The sequence below is a fragment of the Balearica regulorum genome, chromosome 12 (genome assembly GCF_011004875.1).
Source record: "Balearica regulorum gibbericeps isolate bBalReg1 chromosome 12, bBalReg1.pri, whole genome shotgun sequence".
Taxonomy (NCBI): domain Eukaryota; kingdom Metazoa; phylum Chordata; class Aves; order Gruiformes; family Gruidae; genus Balearica; species Balearica regulorum.
The window spans coordinates 6,512,302-6,532,819 of NC_046195.1; the positions used below are offsets into that span (position 1 = coordinate 6,512,302).

Below are 20,518 nucleotides of genomic sequence, written 5' to 3' on the forward strand. Positions count from 1 at the left end.
AAATTGTCATGCTTTTATACTGGATTAATTATAATCAGTACAAATTTATTTAATTTCATCAATATAACCCTTGCAAACAACTCAGGCTTGTATGGACACTGACAAATTGTAAATCAAATGAAAATTTGTCCTCAACTATAAATACTGCCAACAACAAACCAAAAAAACTCTAGCCTCAAAACTTTTCCTTTAGTGAATTAGTTATCATTAATTTCGTACAAATATGCAGAGACTGAAATCCAATGGCTGTAAATAATACCCGTGTGCCAATTTAAACATGACATGATATGTCTAGCTAGGGAATTTAATGCATGTTATGTTTTCTTACCCTAAGTCCTTATTTTATTTATTTTTTGTTAGGGAAATCTTCCACCAGATTATCATATCAGCCTAATAGATATTGGTCTTGTACTTGAATATCTCATGGGTGGAGCTTATCGCTGCAACTATACTCGAAAAAGTTTTCGGACTCTTTATAATAATTTATTTGGACCAAAAAGGGTAAGAATTCATTGTGGATGTGGCTGTTGTGCTGATGGTAAAAAATAATACTTTGTTCCTTTGTCTTTGTGAAACACTACATGTTAAGTTCTAAAAAAATGCTGCAAGACCAAAGTTGAAACTCTGATAGTGAAGTTATATAAGGAACCTGTAAAACATATATATTAAAGGATGGGAGGATCCAAAAGGTGGTAAATACACTGATCTGGAGGTGAATTTCCTCCTATTTCAGTTTCAGCAGTTTACCGTCCAAGCATTTCTAGCTGTGGTGTTTCATATTTACTTACTCGAAGCTGCAGCTCACTGATAATTATAAACTGTTTTGGTCAAGCCAGGCCTATTGATCAAGTAATTATAACCAACAGTAGCCTTAACTTGGGTAAGTTACGAGAGTTTAGTCTGAATACAGAAGAGCTATGAACCCGTTACAGTAAGTCCTGTAAAGAACTGCTCTGAGCATAAATCTTATCCTATGGAAGCCACTGCAGTCTCAGTAAAGCATTTCATAGTCATATTTGAGAATATCAAGCATGACCCTTGCTTTATTAAAAAGTCTGTTCTAAGCAAATAGAGTATTTTCTTAATTAGCTTATTTGTTTGGTTCAGCCTTGAAGGTCAAGTGAAGCTTCCTAGCCTAATTACAGAAAGCCCCACACTGGGAAACACACTAGGAAACTAGCCCCACAAATGGTCAGAAGGCCACTCAAAGCCCCAGTATTCTGTAACTGATATACGGTACATATACAGTGTAGTACTATCTGATGGAATGAACAAATAAACCTTTTACATAAAACGTAGAACAGAGATTTCACAATAGAACAGAGCGCTTTTTTAAATGGGAAATTACGAGAAGTTTGAAGATCTATTATATCTTTTACTGTTTCCTGTAGGTGTGTGCTTTACTCTGTGTGTGCTTAGAAGCACTATTTTTTTGAGCTGTTGTGACCATGTGGTGATTTTAATTCTCAGAGCAGTATATTACTGAATTATTCATTTAACTCTTCCATCTGAAGAAAAATAATTCACCTGAGTACAGGATTGAAAATATTTTCTAATCCATTGCCTTCGTGCAAGTACAATTAAGAAGATGATTAATTAATTGTACCATTATTGGTACAATTATTTTGAATAGTAAGTTTAATAACAAATGCTGTACATTTGTAAATGAAAATGTATTTTTCCTTACTATTGTTTGGTCTTTGAATTTTCCCTCCCATCTAACTGATTTTCTTTTCTATTTTTAATATTCAGCCAAAAGCTCTTAAACTACTAGGAATGGAGGTAAGTTGGATTTATTGTAAAATACTGTTTTTGTCAGAGCGTTTCTTGGTACAGTTCTGCTCTTGCTCTTAGCTTTTTCACAGCTACTGTGACTTAAAATAAATTTCAGCTAGGCAGGATCTTCCATTTTGCAAACAGCCTATGAAATACTTCTGACTTTTTTTTTTATAGGTAGGGTCTTGAAAGCTGCTTAAAGGTTTGCTCAGTAGTCTTCAGGCAGTTCTTAGCACTGTTATGTAATAACACATCCCATATTGGAACATATTGTAGATTTAATCATTCAGATGTGAATGTCGATGATATTGAAAAGAGAATGTGATCCAGCAGTGCTACTTATGGTCAAATCCCCTTTAAGCATGAAGTAACAATATACGTATAAAGGAGGTTTTATCGTAGAGAAAATGTTTAACTGGAGTGAAAAACAAGGTGGCGTGACCTGTTAGATGCTGTCCTCCACTATAAAGCATCCTTGCTACCATGATGGCACTATGCTTTGTAAATGATGAAGCTGATCCAGAATTTTGGGTCCAACCCCTGCCTCAATTACTTGTGTGTCTGCAGAAATTTCGAATTGATCATAATCGAGTCTGGGATGATGCCTAAAAACTCACTCTGTTTTGGAGGTAGTTGCTTTTGTTTCTGAAAAAAAAGTATTAATATAGACCAGGAAAGCATTTACACAGAGGCTAGGTACATTTCTCTATGAAGTATGCTTTTATTACTTGTGTGATAATGTTCGAACACAGTATAGGTACGTGTTCCTTGCGTTACATTTGATGTGAACTATACTCCCCTGCAAAAGCCTCCATTTTCCCAAGCCAATAAGCAGCTTTCTTCTCTACAGAGAGAGTCCAAGTTATGTTTAATCTTTCTGATCAGCTTCCTGTATTCTATGGCTCAAGGCCAAAAGCTCAGCCCCTCAGAGGTGCGGCCCTTTTTAATCAGCGTTGATCACACATAGGTTGCTTAGTGCTTCTCCAAAAGCACATTTTGATTTTCCTGTTTCTTTCAGTGAGAAATGTTTTATGTGGTACAAACTGAAGTGTTCTCTCCACTCGACAGTGGGTGTAGCCCGCTCCCTTCTTCCAAAAGAAAAGAAGTTGAAAAGAAAAATTAACATTTCTTTTGCTGAAGTAATTGTAACACAGTAAATTGATGTGACTCCAAGTGTTTGGATTTTTTTCATTTCCAGTGTTAGCAGCTCTAAAAAAGGAAGTTTAGACTCCTTAGCACTTTGTATTTCTTACCCAGGGTTTTGGTTTGATTTGATTTTCCTACTGTGGGGAGGACCTAATTTTTGGTCCTCCATTTGAGATTTTATGTCCTGTGCTTCAGGGATGCTCAACTCTTTATTCATATGCATGCAATTAATGACCCCTGAATTTTCCATGAGACAGAGGTCACCACTTGCAGTTCTTAAAACTGCTGGAACAGGAATGCATGCTTAATTGTTGAGCTGAAGAGTCATCTTTGGAAACCTGGGGTGTGAGGCTGAACTCTGAATTTGGATTTAAGTTCATATTTTGTCAAAAAATAGTTCACTATGCTGAGCTTGCTTGAGCAAGAACTAATTTTGTAGAACAGTAATTACTTTTATTTGCAATCCACTTCTGAGATTGGAATCAAGGTCTACAATGATGATGAGCTCTATCTACACCTATATATGCAATGTTCTTCCTACATTATTTAAACCCTAATTTTCCCAATCATGGCTTTTCTCCCTTCAGGATCCTGCTTCATTGTCAGTACTTCCCTTCAGTTACTTCCATGTTGGTTCCTGTAGTAATGGCCTATCCTCCCTATCCCTTTAAGAAACGGGATACTTATACCTTCCGTTTGCACTGCATACATAAGAGGAGATTGCTTATTCAAAGGTGAAAACTCCCTTCAGTATCTTGCTGTTCTTAAGGACACCGTCTGCCTGTCTTTTCCGTTTGCATGTTACCACTCTCTCCACCTGCATGTCAGTCTGAAAACTGCTTTGATACCTGTAAGATATGCAGCACTGTTCTTCAGGAATAGATGCAGACATATCGAATCAGAAATGACAGCGGAACCTATTCATAGTGATTTCAGGTTTGTTAAAGTTCCATTGATGCTGCAGTGGAATTCATTAAATATTAATTTATTGCAAATCAACTTGTGCAATTACACATGCGGTAGAGATCTACTTAGAATGCAGTGTAAAGCGATGCCTTCAGTACAACAGCGTTCTACTGTACTTATCCAAGATGGGTGACTTGTAATTAAGTATGCAAGAAACAGTCTCTGAATAAAATATTAAGCTGTGTGTGCTAGTCCAGTGCATGCTCTGTCACATGTTCTTCATAGTTGTATTGCTATTGGTATTCATTGTAGTAAACAGCAAAAACAAATTAGAACTTTAACTGTTAATATGTCTGCTCAATACTTGTTCTGTGCATGGTGCCCTTGTCAGGTAAGCTGTTAAAAATTGATGGGAACATTTGTTCTTCTTTTCTTCCCAGGATGATGAGCCTCCTACCAAAGGGAAGAAGAAGAAGAAGAAAAAGGAGGAGGAGATTGATATTGATGTGGATGACCCAGAAGTCAGCCGCTTTCAGTATCCCTTTCATGAACTGATGGTATGGGCCGTGCTGATGAAACGGCAAAAGATGGCACTCTTCCTTTGGCAGCGAGGGGAGGAAACCATGGCCAAGGCACTTGTGGCCTGTAAACTGTACAAGTCTATGGCCCATGAGTCTTCTGAGAGTGAGCTGGTGGACGACATCTCTCAGGATCTGGACAACAACTCAAAGTTAGTAGATGCAGAGCAGACTTTATGTCTACTTGATACAAAGGGTTGTCTGACCTGCTGAGAAGCTTTACTTTTAGTACAATTGATTTCTAGAATGTAGGTTCACAGAATGCCATTTGGAGCTGATTTATTAACAGTAAACAAGCCAAAATGTGGTCTTAGAATCTGAAGGCAACACTAGCAAGGAGGAGACTTGTGTTTTTTCTGATAGAACACTTTCTTTCTTCGGCTTCTCTCTGTGTAAAACTAGCTAGTTTTATTTCACAAAGTTCTTTTCAGGATTTACTCATATAAATTAAGGGTATCTGATGATACATCTGAACTGGCATTAAGATGTTATCACTCTAAGCTAATTCTCTCTGGTCACTGAAAATTGTTTGGAACTTTCATAGACTGTCCCAAATCAAGCTTGAGACGCAGTTCTTGTCATTGTATGTGTGTGTGGAAAAACATGACCCCCTGTGAACAGAATTAAAATCACAAACGCAAGCAAACGCTGATTTCTAAATCACACTTCACTGGACTTACCTTGCATTTTCCAGAGATTTTGGCCAGCTGGCTGTTGAACTCTTGGATCAGTCCTATAAACATGATGAGCAGATTGCCATGAAACTACTGACCTATGAACTGAAAAACTGGAGTAATTCTACCTGCCTGAAATTGGCTGTGGCAGCTAAACACAGGGACTTCATTGCTCACACGTGCAGCCAGATGCTCTTAACAGATATGTGGATGGGGCGACTACGCATGCGGAAAAACCCAGGCCTTAAGGTATTTCTGATCTGTAGTTGTTTTCAAAGCTATAGTTTGTTGCAGGTAACACTACATTATACAGATTTGTTCTAACTGACTTACTAATTATAGATGTTTTAAGAACATACCCGTTTTAAAGCTAAGGGGTTTTTTGTTTCCAAATTCAGGATATCTAAGGAACATTACCCCATGACAAAGGAAAATAAAACTCCATAAAAGGCTTAGCGTGATTGGAATCTGAGAGCAAAGTTGTGGCTTTCAATGAATGATGAGATCTGTTCATTGAAAACATAAACCTTTGATTAAAAAATAATTAGATACTAGCAAAAAGATCTCCATTAGGGGTCCATGCAATGGGAATAGAGAGAAAATGAGCCAGACATGGAAACATGCTTCTTACATTGCTTAATACTGTACTAGAAGACACAGAGTCAAGACTCTGTTGAAAAGAGTGAAATGTGTGCAATTGCATTGTGTGAAACTATGTGATTTTTATTTCCCTCTTCTGTGATTTGATGATATGGTTTCCTTTACTAATTTGTATTTTCTGATTGTTGGATTTACAAAAGAATGAGTAATTTGAGGAGACTGGCACAAAGGAGAAACATGAGCGAGCCGATGTGAAGGAAGCAGAGCAGTGTTTGCTTGTGTGTATTTTCATGTGAATATAGTCCTTTCTTTGTTATATTATGCAGTTGCTACCACCTGTGTGGAGGCCCATGGTGATGGTGCCACCTTCAGTCTCACCTCCTTGTTTCCTTAAATCCCCCATTACTGACAAAGTGCCATGCCTATCTTCTCAGGTCATACTCCCAAACTTGCTAACATACACATTACACTCTCTCTGTCATTCTCAATTTATTTCCACTTTCCCATGTCTTCCTCTTAAACCTGTTTAAAGTCTTCAGGTAAGTGTCCTGCCTTTCAGATTGCATTATGGTGCTTTCCAAATCTGTTTATTCATTTCCTTTCTTTTCTCCAAAGGATTAATCAACCTGCTAATGTTCTAGTTTTATTACCTGCGTTCTTTTCTTTGCTTCTTTTCTGTACTTTGGCAACTCATGCTTGTGTTTCTGTATGTCAGCAATCTCATATAGTAAACGAACTCCCCCAGGGCTATCTGCAAAGCTTCTTTTACACTTCACAAGTGTTTTAACTATTAAAACTAATTGTAGTAGGTGACTAACTATAAACTCCACTAACAAACCTGAAGCCCTCTTGCAACCGCCACTGTGTCCCTTCCATGGAATTTCTCTGCACAAACTCTAATTCTGGAGCACAATTTCTTAATTGCAGTATATTCATGGAGATGGGAAGCCTTCCAGGGTGCCATATTCCCATACAAGACCTTATTGCCAATGCGTTCTAAGTATTACTTATTGATTTTTCTAGGTTTGAGCATAGCAAAGTATCGTGAATACTATACAAAAAAAAGTATTGTTAATGGGATTTGTCTTGTTATGAAATGTATTGATGTAAACAAATATTGCCATCTGAGTTGAATTCTTTCTTGTTGTACAGGTTATAATGGGGATTCTCTTTCCTCCCACCATCCTTTTCCTAGAGTTTCGGAGTTATGATGATTATTCTTACCAGACATCAAGAGAAAATGAGGAAGGCAGAGAAAAGGAGGAGGAAAATGTGGTCAGTAATGGAGATTATTAGAAAGTTCTAATATCTCAAGAGTTCTCAGTTTTCTAACTTCTCTGATTATGCTATAGGTCACTCAGGTTAAAATCTCAACTGCCTCTGTGAGATAAAAATCAGTGAAGAGTTTTGGGAGTGTATAGGCTGTATTCTGAAGGTGTGTAAATGATCTCTATAGTGGCACAGATTTATGGAATTTGTATTTTTAAAAAGAGGTCAGTTTCTCAGAGGATGCATCGTGTAGTTAACAGTTGGCTGGGGCTGTAGTTGAGGAAAAGCTACTCTTTTTACACTTGTATATTGATGAAAACTGACAACTTTGGTCTTCCAGGATGCAAATGTGGATACAGGCTCCCGAAAAGGAGATGAAGAGAATGGAAATAAAAAACAAAAGAGCCTTCCAATTGGAACAAAAATCTATGAATTCTATAATGCGCCTATTGTCAAATTTTGGTTCTACACAGTAAGTCATGATGATTAAACTGACAGTGTTTGTTTTTCTCACACCTGTGAAACTTAAAGGATTCCAATGTAAAAATAATAACAAAGTAATAATTAAATAAATAGTTCTGACTTTCATGGAATCTGATGAGTAAAGCATTCCTTTATTCAGAGAAAAATGCATAGACAATGAAACAGAATGAACAACTGAAGCTTTTGCTGTCAGCCCCTAAGGCTCCTGCACACTTTGAAGAAGACCCTGTCTGGCTAATTGTATGCCAAACTCAGTGCAGGCTCCACAATCCAGTCACTCAGTCCAAACTAGGCTGGATTCTTTTGCTTTCTAAAGGCTCTGGCTCCTGTTCTGTGTTGGAATAGGCTTTAGGACCCAAAAAGTAATGCCACAGTATCAGTGCTTATCATTTGCTCTGTTGACAGATGAGTCAGGCTTAGACGAGTGCAACTTAGACGGAAGCACAGATTCCAGTCTGCTAAGACTTATTACCAATCTAAAGTAAAAGATTTATTTTTGACAAGCATCTAATATTCTCTTTAGTGCATCAAGAATTATCTGGTGCTAAACTCTGTTTTAATAAAACAGAAAAAGTATTCATGCTACTGCTCATAAATTTTGTGTGCCCTCTAAAAAGGATACTGGTTTCTTTTTTCTTCAAAGTTAGGACTTCCGATACCTAATATGTCACATTATGCAGATTTTTAGTTTTAGCGCATTGTAATCACGAAACACTATACTGATCCCTTTATGCTGCCTGTATTAATAATTTAAAAGCAAAATTTCTATTTAATTTCAAAGAAAAGTATTCAATATGGTTTCAAAGTGTAAAGAAATCACATTTTAGTAAATTAAAAAAGCCCCAGGCACTAAGGGCCTGATTTAGAGTTCTTTGGAGTTGTTGTTTTGCTTCTTTCAACAAGGAGATAATTCAGCTGCCTGGATCATATGTTCCACAGCATCTGTCATTCCTTCACTGCTGGAGGCCCGGGGCCTCTGCCAGTGTGCATGGCAACTATAGGAAGGGCATTGGAGCAGGCCCACCGCCTTCAGAGAAGCAAATCTTTTTTCTTGTGCAAGTAAGGGTCTTCAGCTCCTGAATCTTTCACACATAGCCTCAATGTGTGTGTTCATACATGTTCATATGAATGTCACAATTAGGGCGGGCTTTGCTTTCATGCATTCTGCAGGCCCCTCAGCTAAGAGGATTTTACTGCCTTCTGTTTGGTGTTTCTTCTCTGACATGGTGATGCAGCCTTCTGTGCTCTTACTGAATTACGCCTCAGCAAGAAACTTGCTCCTGAGACTAGGGGCTACTTAAAGTAACCAAAATATCCACAAACCTACTGTTCATGTAGATAGGTTCAAGTAACAAATATAGGAAGAGGTGGTGTAGGGACTGATATATGAAATCTGTATGCCTTTGGCTTCACATAAAGAGTATATTTTGCCTAGATGGTCTCAACTACATTATTACAGGGTGGAGGAAAGCAAGTGACCTATGTGGCTCTTTATTTCCGCTATCCCTCCAGGCAGGTGTTGCTCACAGCCCTGCCTACTCATTCTGCTTTAGATTTGTTTTGAGATGGTGGGTAAACATTTCACACTGAATATCTCATTCTTTAGAAAGGTCCTTTTTCTCCCTGGAAAATCTTTTGGTTTATTACTGCTTTGTTTCCTTTTTTTTTTTTTTTTTTTTCTTTCTGCAAAACCATTGAATCCATTTTGGTTTCTTAACCATGAACTTCCAAGATGTCTGAAGTTTTTAGTTTGCCCAGTCACCAAAGACTGCTGTGAGGCGTGGAGACACCTGCGCCGCCAGTTTGACATTTACACCAGTAGTTACAGAAAACTGACTGATAGCTCTTACTGATAACTGACTTACACTAATAGTCCAGAACTTCCTAATGGAAATTAGTGGAGACTGATTTTAGTGTGTGTGTAAGTCATCTCAAGTAATTGAATATTGCCTACTGTGGAAGGATCCTGCAATCCATCACCTAAAGTCCATAAAGGTGCTTTGTTGGTTTTTTTTTTAGATATCATATCTCGGTTACTTGATGCTATTTAATTATATCATCTTGGTGCGGATGGAACGGTGGCCGTCAGTCCAGGAATGGATTGTCATTTCCTACATTGTGACGTTGGCTTTAGAGAAAGTAAGAGAGGTAAAGTCTGATCATACCAACATCTCATAATCCTTCAAATGAAGCTCGCTTTTAGAGGTAATAATGGCATGGACTTGTGCAGAGGATTGGGAAGCCATACATAAGAGAGAAGATTCTTATATCCACAGAGTCCCAAAATGCCTATCACCGGAGTGAGTTTCATTTATAACACGTTGCCATACATTAAAACCTTCTCTTACTGGGCAAAAAGGTCAGGCAAAAATGCCCTGAGGTCAGTAGTCAAAGTGAATGCTGTCATTCTCTTAAGTGTATTTCCAAGGAAGGGCAGGGCTGTAACCCACGAAGGCAATCTCAGTAGGTAGTGTCTTTTTGTTACTGATGCAGTCCTTGATGAGAACTGCAGAGAGGTGTTTTGGGATATTAACCAGGAGTACTATGTGACTGATCTTGTTACGTCCGTATGAGGAAGATAGCATAAAAACTTCTACTGTATCCACATGCTGTGGTGTGGTTTGCACTTAGCCTATCCTTCTCTGATTCACAATTACCACATCTCATACTAACCGTATTTGGAGATAAATATGGATGCCAAGTCAGTAAGCCAGATCTCCTGGTTTAAATGTGATTGACTGAAACCTACAAGAAAAAAGGCTTAATAAAGCCAAAATTGAAACAGTGATAAAAAAGGGGTCCAGAGGGAGGGCTGTGAAAATGACCAGAGGGCTGAAACAGCTCTGCTGTGAAGACAGGCTGAGATAGTTGAGGTTGTTTAGCCTGGAGAAATGAAGGCTCCGAGGAGACCTTACTGCAGCCTTTCAGTATGTAAAGGAGGCTTATAAGAAAGACCCCCAGTTCTATACATCATATGGTATGGAATATCCCATTGGCCAGTTTGGATCAGCTGTCCTGGCTGTGTCCTCTCCCAGCTTCTTGGGGCACCCCCAGGCCAGTATGAGAAACTGTAAATTCCTTGACTGCTTGGCAACAACTGAAAACATCGGTGTGTTATCAACATTATTCTTATCCTAAATCCAAAACACAGCACTATACCAGCTGCTAGGAAGAAAATTAATTCTATCCCTGCTGAAACCAGGACAAGCAACCTGATCTAGTGAAAGATGTCTCTGCAGTTGGACTAGATGATCTTTATAGATCCCTTCCAACAGAAACCATTCTATGTTTCTGTGAAAAGGAAACTTTGCCTGGTAGTAACTAAAAATATTGCTGCTTGAGACAAATTTTGCTGGCAGTGGAGGGTATCTTGGAAACCTGTTGAATGTGACAAGATTGGTCTTTTTTCATGACTAATACTTCAAAAATTTAACTTTGAGGTTTTTCTAATGATTTCTTTATGGTTTTTGTTGGTTTTTTTTATTTTTATTTTATTTCAGATTCTGATGTCAGAGCCTGGCAAGCTGAGCCAAAAAGTGAAAGTTTGGCTTCAGGAATACTGGAATATTACTGACCTGGTGGCTATTTCAGTATTTATTATAGGAGCAATTCTTCGCCTACAGAACCAGCCTTACATGGGTTATGGAAGAGTGATTTACTGCGTAGACATAATTTTCTGGTACATTAGAGTACTAGATATCTTTGGTGTGAACAAATATCTGGGACCTTACGTCATGATGATTGGAAAGATGGTTAGTGCCTAAATTGCTGTAAACTATGTATTTCAAAACTTCATGGGAAGCTAAATTCGGTTCCGATTTTAAGAGGAGGTTTTCCATCTGAGTAGGACTCTGAATAAGACTGGGAAATTGCTGCGTGAATTTCAACACACACGAGATGCAGTATTCTTGCTAATAATTGCTTGATTCAAGAGAGAATCTTTTTTTATTTGTTTTGTTTGTTTATTTGAACAAGCCTGTGGAAACTTGTTCACTTTGCCTGCCTTCTGCCTCCCAGAGCCATAGCAGTAACACATTCCTGATACAGTGGGATCATCCACAAAACAATTAGTTGTGGACAGGAGATGATACAGGAACGATGATATCTTTTTGCAACCACAGAAGAGGTCTGTGCTGAAAACACAGCATAGTACACTTGATGCAAAAGAGAATAGGGATAGCAAAGTTTTTAGCATTTTAAGTATTTTAAAATATAAATCTAGTATTCCTTTCATTGACTGGTTTTACTGCTTTTTATGTTTTTTTACTGTATTTTTATTGTTTATTTTAATGCATGCTAGCAAACAGACATGCTGGTGCTACTGTACTACCTGGTAATGATAACAGCCTCTGTATGGTCTCCGTGCAGATGATTGACATGCTCTACTTTGTGGTCATCATGCTTGTGGTTCTGATGAGTTTTGGAGTAGCCCGCCAAGCTATCCTGCACCCAGATGAGGAGCCTTCTTGGAGGCTAGCTCGCAACATCTTCTATATGCCCTACTGGATGATCTATGGAGAGGTGTTCGCAGACCAGATAGACCGTAAGAGTAGAATTCATAGTAAGAGTCTGTTTCCTGTTTCTGAGGCAGATGATCAGATCCAAATTAATGATTGTTTTTAATTTGGAAGTAGTGTTTTGTCTTTATGATTATATTGTTGATGTTTTCTTGTGACAGACTCCAGAGAGTGAACAATTTTCTGTTCCCTACCTGCATGTCCTGCGTCTTGGTTTATATTCAAATTCAGTTAACACTGAGAGTGATAGTCTGGAATACTCTCCTGTCCAAGAGTGTAGCAGTATTAAGTGATCTGTTTACTTGCAGGCATCAACACAGATCATTCTGAAATGTTCTTGTGAACTAATGTTTTGCTAATAGTCAGTTCCAACAGAAGAAAAAATAAATACCTTGCACAGGAGATGAAAATACACATATCCTTTCATCTCCAAGTCACAGCACAGACAATGAGCTAAAACATTTTTACGCCCATTGATACATTTCTCTACTTTCCAGAAATGTTACCATTTCATGAATCTCTCATGTTCTTCTTTTCTACACCTGTGGAAAAAGAAAACAAAAAATGAAAACTCTACTTGATTAGCTTTGGGTGTGGAAGTAGCCTTTCTTATACAAAAGCTGCACAGTTTAAAAAAATAACTCAGTATTTTAGAGGATATGAAAACTGTCATGTTACTGCTAGTTTTGTGTTAATATTTGAAATTTGCATAGACAAACATGCAGCTGGCCTCCTCTAATGTGTATCACAGTTTGCACTTTATCTGAAATAATATAAGCTGCTATTTCAGCATTCTGTATGTGTTGTTTCAACCATCTGCATATATTGACAAGTAGAGCGGAAGGCTGAAAGAACTGTGAGGTGTAAGTTCAAAAACCATAATGATCCATCATCAAGAGAAGCCTTTGTATCAAATGTCATTAATGTGTACTTTAATTGCTTAGAAAGGAATACAATGTCATTAGTCTGTTTCTGAACAGTGTACACTGTTGCAAAGATCATATCATCTTAGTTTTCCTTAAGAATGCTTGTCTCATTAATGTAACTTACGATACAGTGAATTAGTCTTGACAAATAAAAGGTCAAGCCAGTCATTTATTGTCTGATACTGCAGTTTCAGTACACATGTGAGCCAGGATAAGCTCAGGATCTCTCAAGTGGGTTAATTCTCCCATGGGGAGGAATAGACTGTAGCAGGGTGTCCCTTACCTTTGTGGCTCGTAATGTGCATTCATATCCTACTTCACTTTGAACAAAGAATGTTTGCCAACATAGACAGTTTGATTTCTTTCTAAATCAAAACTCACACCTTACCAACAATACTGATCTCTTTAGTGTAAGTGGTGTCCCAGACTTCTCTCATGCTTCCAGTCATTTTTCAGCTATATACTCAGCATCCTTTGAATTAGAAATCTTTCCTCAGCTGTGCGAAAGATTTTGGGGGAAAAACGTTCAGGCTTTCCAGTTACACAAGTTCAATCCAGCTACTTGCTCCATTAACCTTCCCAGGTCAGAAGCTTTGCGGTGTCAGTAGCTTAAACATAAGCTAACTTGGAAATGTGTGGGTTTGTTGTTGTTTTAATACTGAAATAAAAGTGGCTATGCAAGGAGTTCTACTGGTATAACTAGACTGCATTACAATTATGCTGTAAATTTCTTATGTCTAGAAGTCGATGGACTGACTTCTGAAGATCTTTTTGCTTTCAATTAGAAATGTTCTCTCTGATCTTTCCATGGTTCTCTGTAAACCCACCACCAAAGCCACCTCAGAAGTCATTGGGGAGTGATTGCTATGGGCAGTCTAACCTGACTCTGTGTCAAGTGCTTATGGGTAGTTTTGCCAAGGCCTACGAGTGCAAACAATATATGGAAAAAGTATTACATCAAATTTTCCATCTGAAAGAAGGTCAGTAGCTTCACTGAGGATAGGATGTCACCTAAAGATGAAGATCACAAATCACAGAATTGCTAAGATTGGAAGAAAGTACTTTTGCGATCATCTAGTCAAGCTTCCCTGCTCAAAGCTGGGTAAATTTGAGCAGGTTGCTCAGGGACTGTCCAGTCAGGTTTTTAATATCTTGAAGGATGAAGACTGTGTAGTCTAACCTCTTTGGACAACCTGGTTTATATGGAATTTCCCGTATTTCTGTCTTTGCCCACTGCCTTTACTCCTTTCACTGGATACCACTGAGAAGAGTCTCCCTCTGTCGTCTTTACTCCCACCCAACATCAGGTATTTGTAACATCGGTAAGATCTCCCTTGATCCATCTCTTCTCCTGGCTAAATTACCCCAGCTCTCTCAGCCTTGCCTCATTTGTCAGATGCCCCAATCACCTTAATAATCTTTGTGGCCCTTACTAAAGTCATTTCAGTACGTCCGTGTCTGATCTCTGGGGGGGAGCCCAGAACTAGACATACAAGTCCAGATGCGGTTTCACCAGAGCTGAGTAGAAGTGAATAATTACCTGCCTTAACTTGCTGGTAACGCTTTTTCTGATGCAACCTAGGATGCTCTTGTCTGGTTCACTCCGTTTAGAAGATGTCCATGAGCAAGAAGTTAGTGGCATCTAGTACTCAACAGCAACGTATTCTTATACAATTGAGTAGCCTGGCTGAGTTTCTTTCAGTAGTGTGATTTTTCTTAGAATCGCCATTTAGGGGTTGGCAAGCAAGTATCCTAATGGTAGTCAAAATGGGCTTTAATGATCTTGTACACTGTAACAACATCAGTATCATGACTATTAATGGAAAAATAGCTATTCAACAGAAACAGCTGGCAGACTCAAAGCCAGGGTCGTTCTTAAAAACGAGGGGAAAAAAAAGGAGAAAACGTTTCCATAATAGCTAAAAGAATGATTTTGTGTGATAATTTTGAGTTGTTTTGTGTTCGTGGTGACCACCAGTTTTGTTTACTTGCCTATCGTGTACATTTAAATGATCATCTGCCAGAAGCATTTTGTGATTTGTTATTAATATCATGAATTCACTGCCATATGTAATATTTGGGGAAAACAACATGAAAAGGAATTGCAGAATGCAATGCATTTTTAACAAAGACATTGTTTCTAAGCATATGTCTCTACTGTTCTGACATTTGAGTTGCTTATCTTTTCTTGGCGGCAAAACTGTATTTTCAATCTTTTTTTTGTTGTGTTTTTTTTCTCTATTATTCTATTGTTTTCTTTCTTTCTTTCTCTCTTTGCCTCCTTTTCTATTTCGTTCCTTTGGAATGCTGTTCAGTCTATGCCATGGAAATTAATCGTAAGTCTCTCTGGAGAGCTGATTATCTCATTTAGCTGAATATGTTTATTAATCTTTTTTTTTCACTAGATACTGACGTTTTAATTATAGGGCTCATCCAATATTCAGGTGTGAATCTTGTTTTTCTAGTGTAATAATTTCATTTGAAAAGAAGCAGAGGAAAAATGTTTTATTTTAATACAGATTGCAGATCAGAAGTTTTCATTGAGCTTATGTGGTTGCTATGACTTGTTTCTAGTACATTGACAGTAAAATAGTCCTTTTTTTAAATTATGATGTGTGAGTGTCATGGTATAACTAATTCCCTTTGATTACCTACATACAACGTTAGTGTTTCTTTGGCAGTACTTTCATTGGTCCATGTGAATAATATGATTTGATTGATTTTCCAGTTATACTTTTCTTATGATAAACAGGAAAAATGTAGATCTGACATTTGAAAAGCAAGTAAGATATATGTTATTAATCATAGTCTAAATATTTTTCAGTCCACAGTAAATAAGATTAGTCTGTTTTCAAAGAATTTGAAGTATTTTTCAGGTTAGGTTGAAGTATTGTGTTCTTTGCAAAATGCTTAAAAAACTGGTTTGTCTATTCACGTGAACTAAATCTGTAAAGAACTTATTGTCAGACTTAGTATTTACTAAGATTTCAGCTAAAGAACCTGTGGTTGATAAACCCTTTACCTGGTCCTAATGGTTCCAAAAGTTAGCCTTGTATTTGAAATTGGATACACTGGCACTGCACTTAAACACAGAACAAATTTGCTCCATTTACCCAACTCCAAGACAACCTGGGTATTCTTAGGAATACTTCAGGCAATTATTTTATATGTTTGATCAATATTCTCAATTTTTGTCTCATTCTCACCAGTCTATTTTGTTGTTGCTGTATCGTTTACATTTTATAATTTTATCTCTTTGGTATGAAATTTTACTTAAAATTATTGTGAAAAATAAGGGAAACAGAAATTAGCCTGAAAGTGGCAGCAGGGACACCTGCTGGTACCATTAACAGCCCCAGATAGGACAAGTAATAATGTAGGGTCCATCTAGGGAGTCCAGTCAGAGGCAAAAGGAGATGGGGCCAGAGCCAGAGGAAGGGTCCATCCAGGCATAAATGCAGTTCCAAGGTGCGTCCAGGAGGCAGGGCTGAGCCCTGCCCACCTGACATAGCTGAGGCAGGGGCAGGTATGCACAGGGGCTGTAGGTGTAGACCCCAGATGAAGCTTCTCAGGATCATTAAGGCCTCTTTAGTACACTCAGGGCACCAATAAAGGTTTAATTTATGCTCCGCAATCTGGGACCACTAAGTAAATCCTTTTATATCTTTGGCAAGGTACGCACACAAGTTTGGTTGGAGAAACTATTAATATTCTACTATTAATATGTACGTATGCACATTAAGATCTTGTCCTAGACTATTGCTATGAGAAAAAGAAAATGAATTTGAAAAGAAAGCCACACCGTACAGTAAACTTGGAGCTGCTTCTCTGTTCACTATTGTGGGAAATTAATTTTATATGCAGAATTTGAAGTAGAAATTATACATACTTGCCACTGGAAATAAACTGACAAAATTTGTTTTGCTTGGCAAATTTAGTGCATGTGTCATCATTAAATAAATGCAAATAGTGGTTTTAAGTATCAGGCAATTTGTGAAAAATACCTTTCCTGTTTTTTCTTCAGCTCCTTGTGGGGACAATCTTTACGATGATGATGGTAAACGCCTCCCTCCATGTATACCAGGGGCCTGGCTCACTCCTGCTATTATGGCCTGTTACCTCTTGGTAGCAAATATCCTGTTGGTAAACCTGCTGATTGCTGTCTTCAAGTATGTAAATGATCATGCACTGTCCTTACTTTCTTATTGCCAAGATAAAGTTTCTGTGAGAGCCCATCAGCTGAGTTTGCAAGGGTTTGCATTCGCACTCTGAATCTAATTACTCTGTGAACATGACTGGCAAATACTTGGAATAGTGTATACACTGGGAAAGCGTGGAGGAAAGGTTGCTTTGAATTTGCCAGCAATTGCAGTAATGCATATGAGAGAATCTAGCTATGTCCGATTACTATTTAGCGGATAGTGACAGGCTCAAGATTGCTCTGGAAAGATGAAAAACAGAATCCATGAAACCTGCTACATAGATGATGGAAGCCCACGCAACCACTAGCAAACATGATTCTGTGATAGAACTGGAGAATGAAAATCTGAACATCGAAAGGAGGAGGCATTTCCACTATCACTACATCATCTGGCTTCTTTCTGCTTTTCAATTAGAAGAAGAAATTAGAGCCTTGCAGAGTTTTTATATGACCCAGAAAAGGAGTCTATATTGCCTTGAACCAAGAGAAAGGATGACTACATATTACCAAGTTCTGTGGCCAGTCCAAGCAATGTGCATTATGCACATTTTTAATGTTATTCCACAAATCTATATTTAGACTTCTCTGGAGTAAAACTAAATAAATTTCTGGTGTTTGTTCTTTCTACCCGCAGTTAACACATGCTTTTCCTGTCATGACCTAGGGATAAAAAAAAAAAAAGAAAAAAAAAAAAATTGAAATATCTGCTTGCTAGTAAGACTTACCAAACACACAACCTGAGAAAAGCAGGTGGTCTGTTCTTGATCCACATAAACATGTAGTGTTGGAGGGCTTATTGGCATAGCTGGTGTCACAACCACAAAAATAGTTCATCGTGTGCCCAGAAATCTACAGCTCACAAAGCCTGTCTTTCATTTGATGTATGTCGCTGAAAAGGTCATGAATTTTAAAGTGCTCAAATGCCAGTCACATCTCTAGGGGGAAGGGGAAGAATCTTACAATGGTAGCTATTATTGGCTGAAGGACCCAGGAATCAGCAGTTTGGGAAGTAGGTCGTGCTGTTAACTCCTGCCATCCCAGCATGGTTGCTAGGGGGTGAGGTCTAGCTGGGGAATTCCTGCTGTGCAGGAGACACAGAATGAGGGCAGATTGTCATTGATCATTGGTAAATAATATCTTGTATACTTAGCCAAAAGAAACCAAAAGCTATGTGCACTCAAGAATTCTGTGGTTTCAAAGAGATGTTGTAACTGGTTTTGTGAGTGTAGATATTCTAAAGCACAAAAAGTTAGAAAAGAAGTGGACAGAGAATATAAAAAAGGAAGTGCCAATATCATTATCATCATAGAAATGGAGTGAGCTGTCCAAGCATACCTTAAAATAGCTTGTAAAGCTTTGTCAAAGAATGTCAAGTCTGCTTTCTCTTAGTATTTCATAACCTTGATTATTGTTAACTCTGTATGGAATACTAGCACTTATGCTGCTTCATATCCACTGAATTACAAAATAAAATGTCTTTATAACACACCATGTTTTGGTGTAGAAATGATGAGGCTATGGCTTCCAAGAACGAATTCCTTTACAACAATATGCACCATGTTTTCAAGTCAGAAGTTTGACTGAATAAAGTTTGAATGTAGGACATTTTGTGAAAACTTGAAAGTCTTCTATGTAGGTCAAGCTGATTAGCATATTAAAGGCAAACTATATGAAGCTTCTGGGCTTAGCATACAAAATACCTTTCATAAATTTAATACTTAGTGTAATATCAAATACTGGCATGTGTTAAAAGAAATACTTTATAACCAAGCCCCAAAATACCAAATATGTGATTGATAAATTGTGCAGGTTTCTTTTCACTAACACCTAAATGACTTTAGGAGCAAATAGTCTAAGAGGAGGACTGTTCTGGGCAGTGCATAAGGGATGCAGAGCACCTTCTGTTTCACTACCCTCAGCAGGAGTAGTGAAATCATGAGTTCAAGTTCAGCATCAGTTCAGCAAGTTCAGCAGCATCAACAAAGAGCTGAACCAAGCAAGTCATATGGTTTCATGTTGTTATTTAGCTGCTACTTTTCTCAACATAGTACTTGCTCAATGATAAATAAACTTAGGGGCCTAATAGAAACTGTACCTTTGTTCCCTTTCAGCAATACTTTCTTTGAGGTAAAATCAATATCCAACCAAGTCTGGAAGTTCCAGCGGTATCAGCTGATAATGACGTTCCATGACAGACCTGTCCTCCCACCACCGATGATTATCTTCAGTCACATCTACATAATCATCAAGCGAATCTGCTGTCGCTGCAAGAAGGGCGAAGGAGATCAGGATGAGCGTGACAGGGGACTGAGTATGCAAGAAACCTTCTCTAAACTGAGCTCTTTGCACCATATTAGCAGAAACCAGCAGCTTTTCCAATGCTAAACTATTTTGTTCATGTTGACAATCAAGTGTATGTGCTGAAGACAGAATGGGACAAAATTTATATCAAGTTAACAGCTCTCGAGCTCCATGGGCTCCTGAGAATATGCAATACTGTGCTGCTAATGAAGACTTTCTTTAACGTGCTTTCTTAAAACAGTGAGATGGCATCTACTTAATCCAGTTTTACCAGGTTCTAGTGAATTCTATATGTTGGGAAGGGCAGATAGGAAATTGAGAAGAAGGGTTCACAGTTTCAAATGTCATCTGTAGTGTCAGCTCTGTGATTGTGAGCAATCTGTGTCTAAGAGTATCACCACTTTCATTTCTCTGTGTTAGAGATTTATCTGTTGTTTCACAGGGGAACTGTGAGGATTCTTCTCCTAACGTACTTTGTTATTATTTTCATTCTATGCCTCAATGAAATAATCAGATGCTTACAGTTACCCTGTATTTCTACATTTCACAGGAAACATATTTTGTAAGTAATTGTACTTCTGTACAATATGCTTCTGAGTTAAAAAAGGAAAAAAGGGAAAAAAGTAAATGTAGCAGTCACTCCAAATACAAAGAGACAAATTCAAATACAGAATGAAATGTTCCTAAGAGCTTATATTTCCCTTGGATTTTCCTTACGTGATTATTAATTTTTGAAGCTCTTATTCAAAGAATGTCTGGGAAACAATCTGTTATGTTAGATTATCTGTTGCCTGTAACTGGCATCCTTTTCAGAACAATATTTGAATGAAGGAACAGTCAAACTGGCAGAGATTGCTCTAGTCTTTATCCTATAAACTCTAGTCAGTTTGTTCAATGTGTAGCTCTGCTGTTAAAAAGTACAAAGGTTATTGAGAAAATATAGCCCCCGGTGGATGGTCATAATTCATTACATTGCCTTCAGGGCTGTGCCCATCTTTGGCTAAGCACTCATTTCCTATTTACAAAATCATTTGTTCTTTTGGTGCATGAGTAGAATCTGCAGTATCTGTATGTCCATCTGCTAAACTGGATTTAAATTGAGTACCAGAAGTTCAGAAAAAGGAAACTCATATTTTGTTGT

At 37.9% G+C, this 20,518-nt stretch overlaps 1 protein-coding gene and 1 long non-coding RNA gene across 2 annotated transcripts in view; one reads left to right on the forward strand and one right to left on the reverse strand.

The window, feature by feature from the left end:
- The window catches only part of TRPM1 (transient receptor potential cation channel subfamily M member 1), a 113,457-nt gene that overhangs the window by 87,607 nt on the left and 5,332 nt on the right, over positions 1-20,518 (forward strand). Inside the window, exons 17-27 of the mRNA XM_075764661.1 lie at positions 361-501; positions 1,753-1,782; positions 4,269-4,558; positions 5,101-5,329; positions 6,833-6,955; positions 7,290-7,421; positions 9,452-9,580; positions 10,933-11,184; positions 11,801-11,975; positions 16,900-17,044; positions 19,188-19,387. Coding sequence (XP_075620776.1) covers positions 361-501; positions 1,753-1,782; positions 4,269-4,558; positions 5,101-5,329; positions 6,833-6,955; positions 7,290-7,421; positions 9,452-9,580; positions 10,933-11,184; positions 11,801-11,975; positions 16,900-17,044; positions 19,188-19,387 — 1,846 coding nt within the window. The remainder of the gene's footprint in view (positions 1-360; positions 502-1,752; positions 1,783-4,268; positions 4,559-5,100; positions 5,330-6,832; positions 6,956-7,289; positions 7,422-9,451; positions 9,581-10,932; positions 11,185-11,800; positions 11,976-16,899; positions 17,045-19,187; positions 19,388-20,518) is intronic.
- The window catches only part of LOC142603511 (uncharacterized), a 68,488-nt gene that overhangs the window by 47,074 nt on the left and 896 nt on the right, over positions 1-20,518 (reverse strand). Inside the window, exon 2 of the long non-coding RNA XR_012837459.1 lies at positions 19,172-19,340. This is a non-coding gene — a long non-coding RNA (uncharacterized LOC142603511). The remainder of the gene's footprint in view (positions 1-19,171; positions 19,341-20,518) is intronic.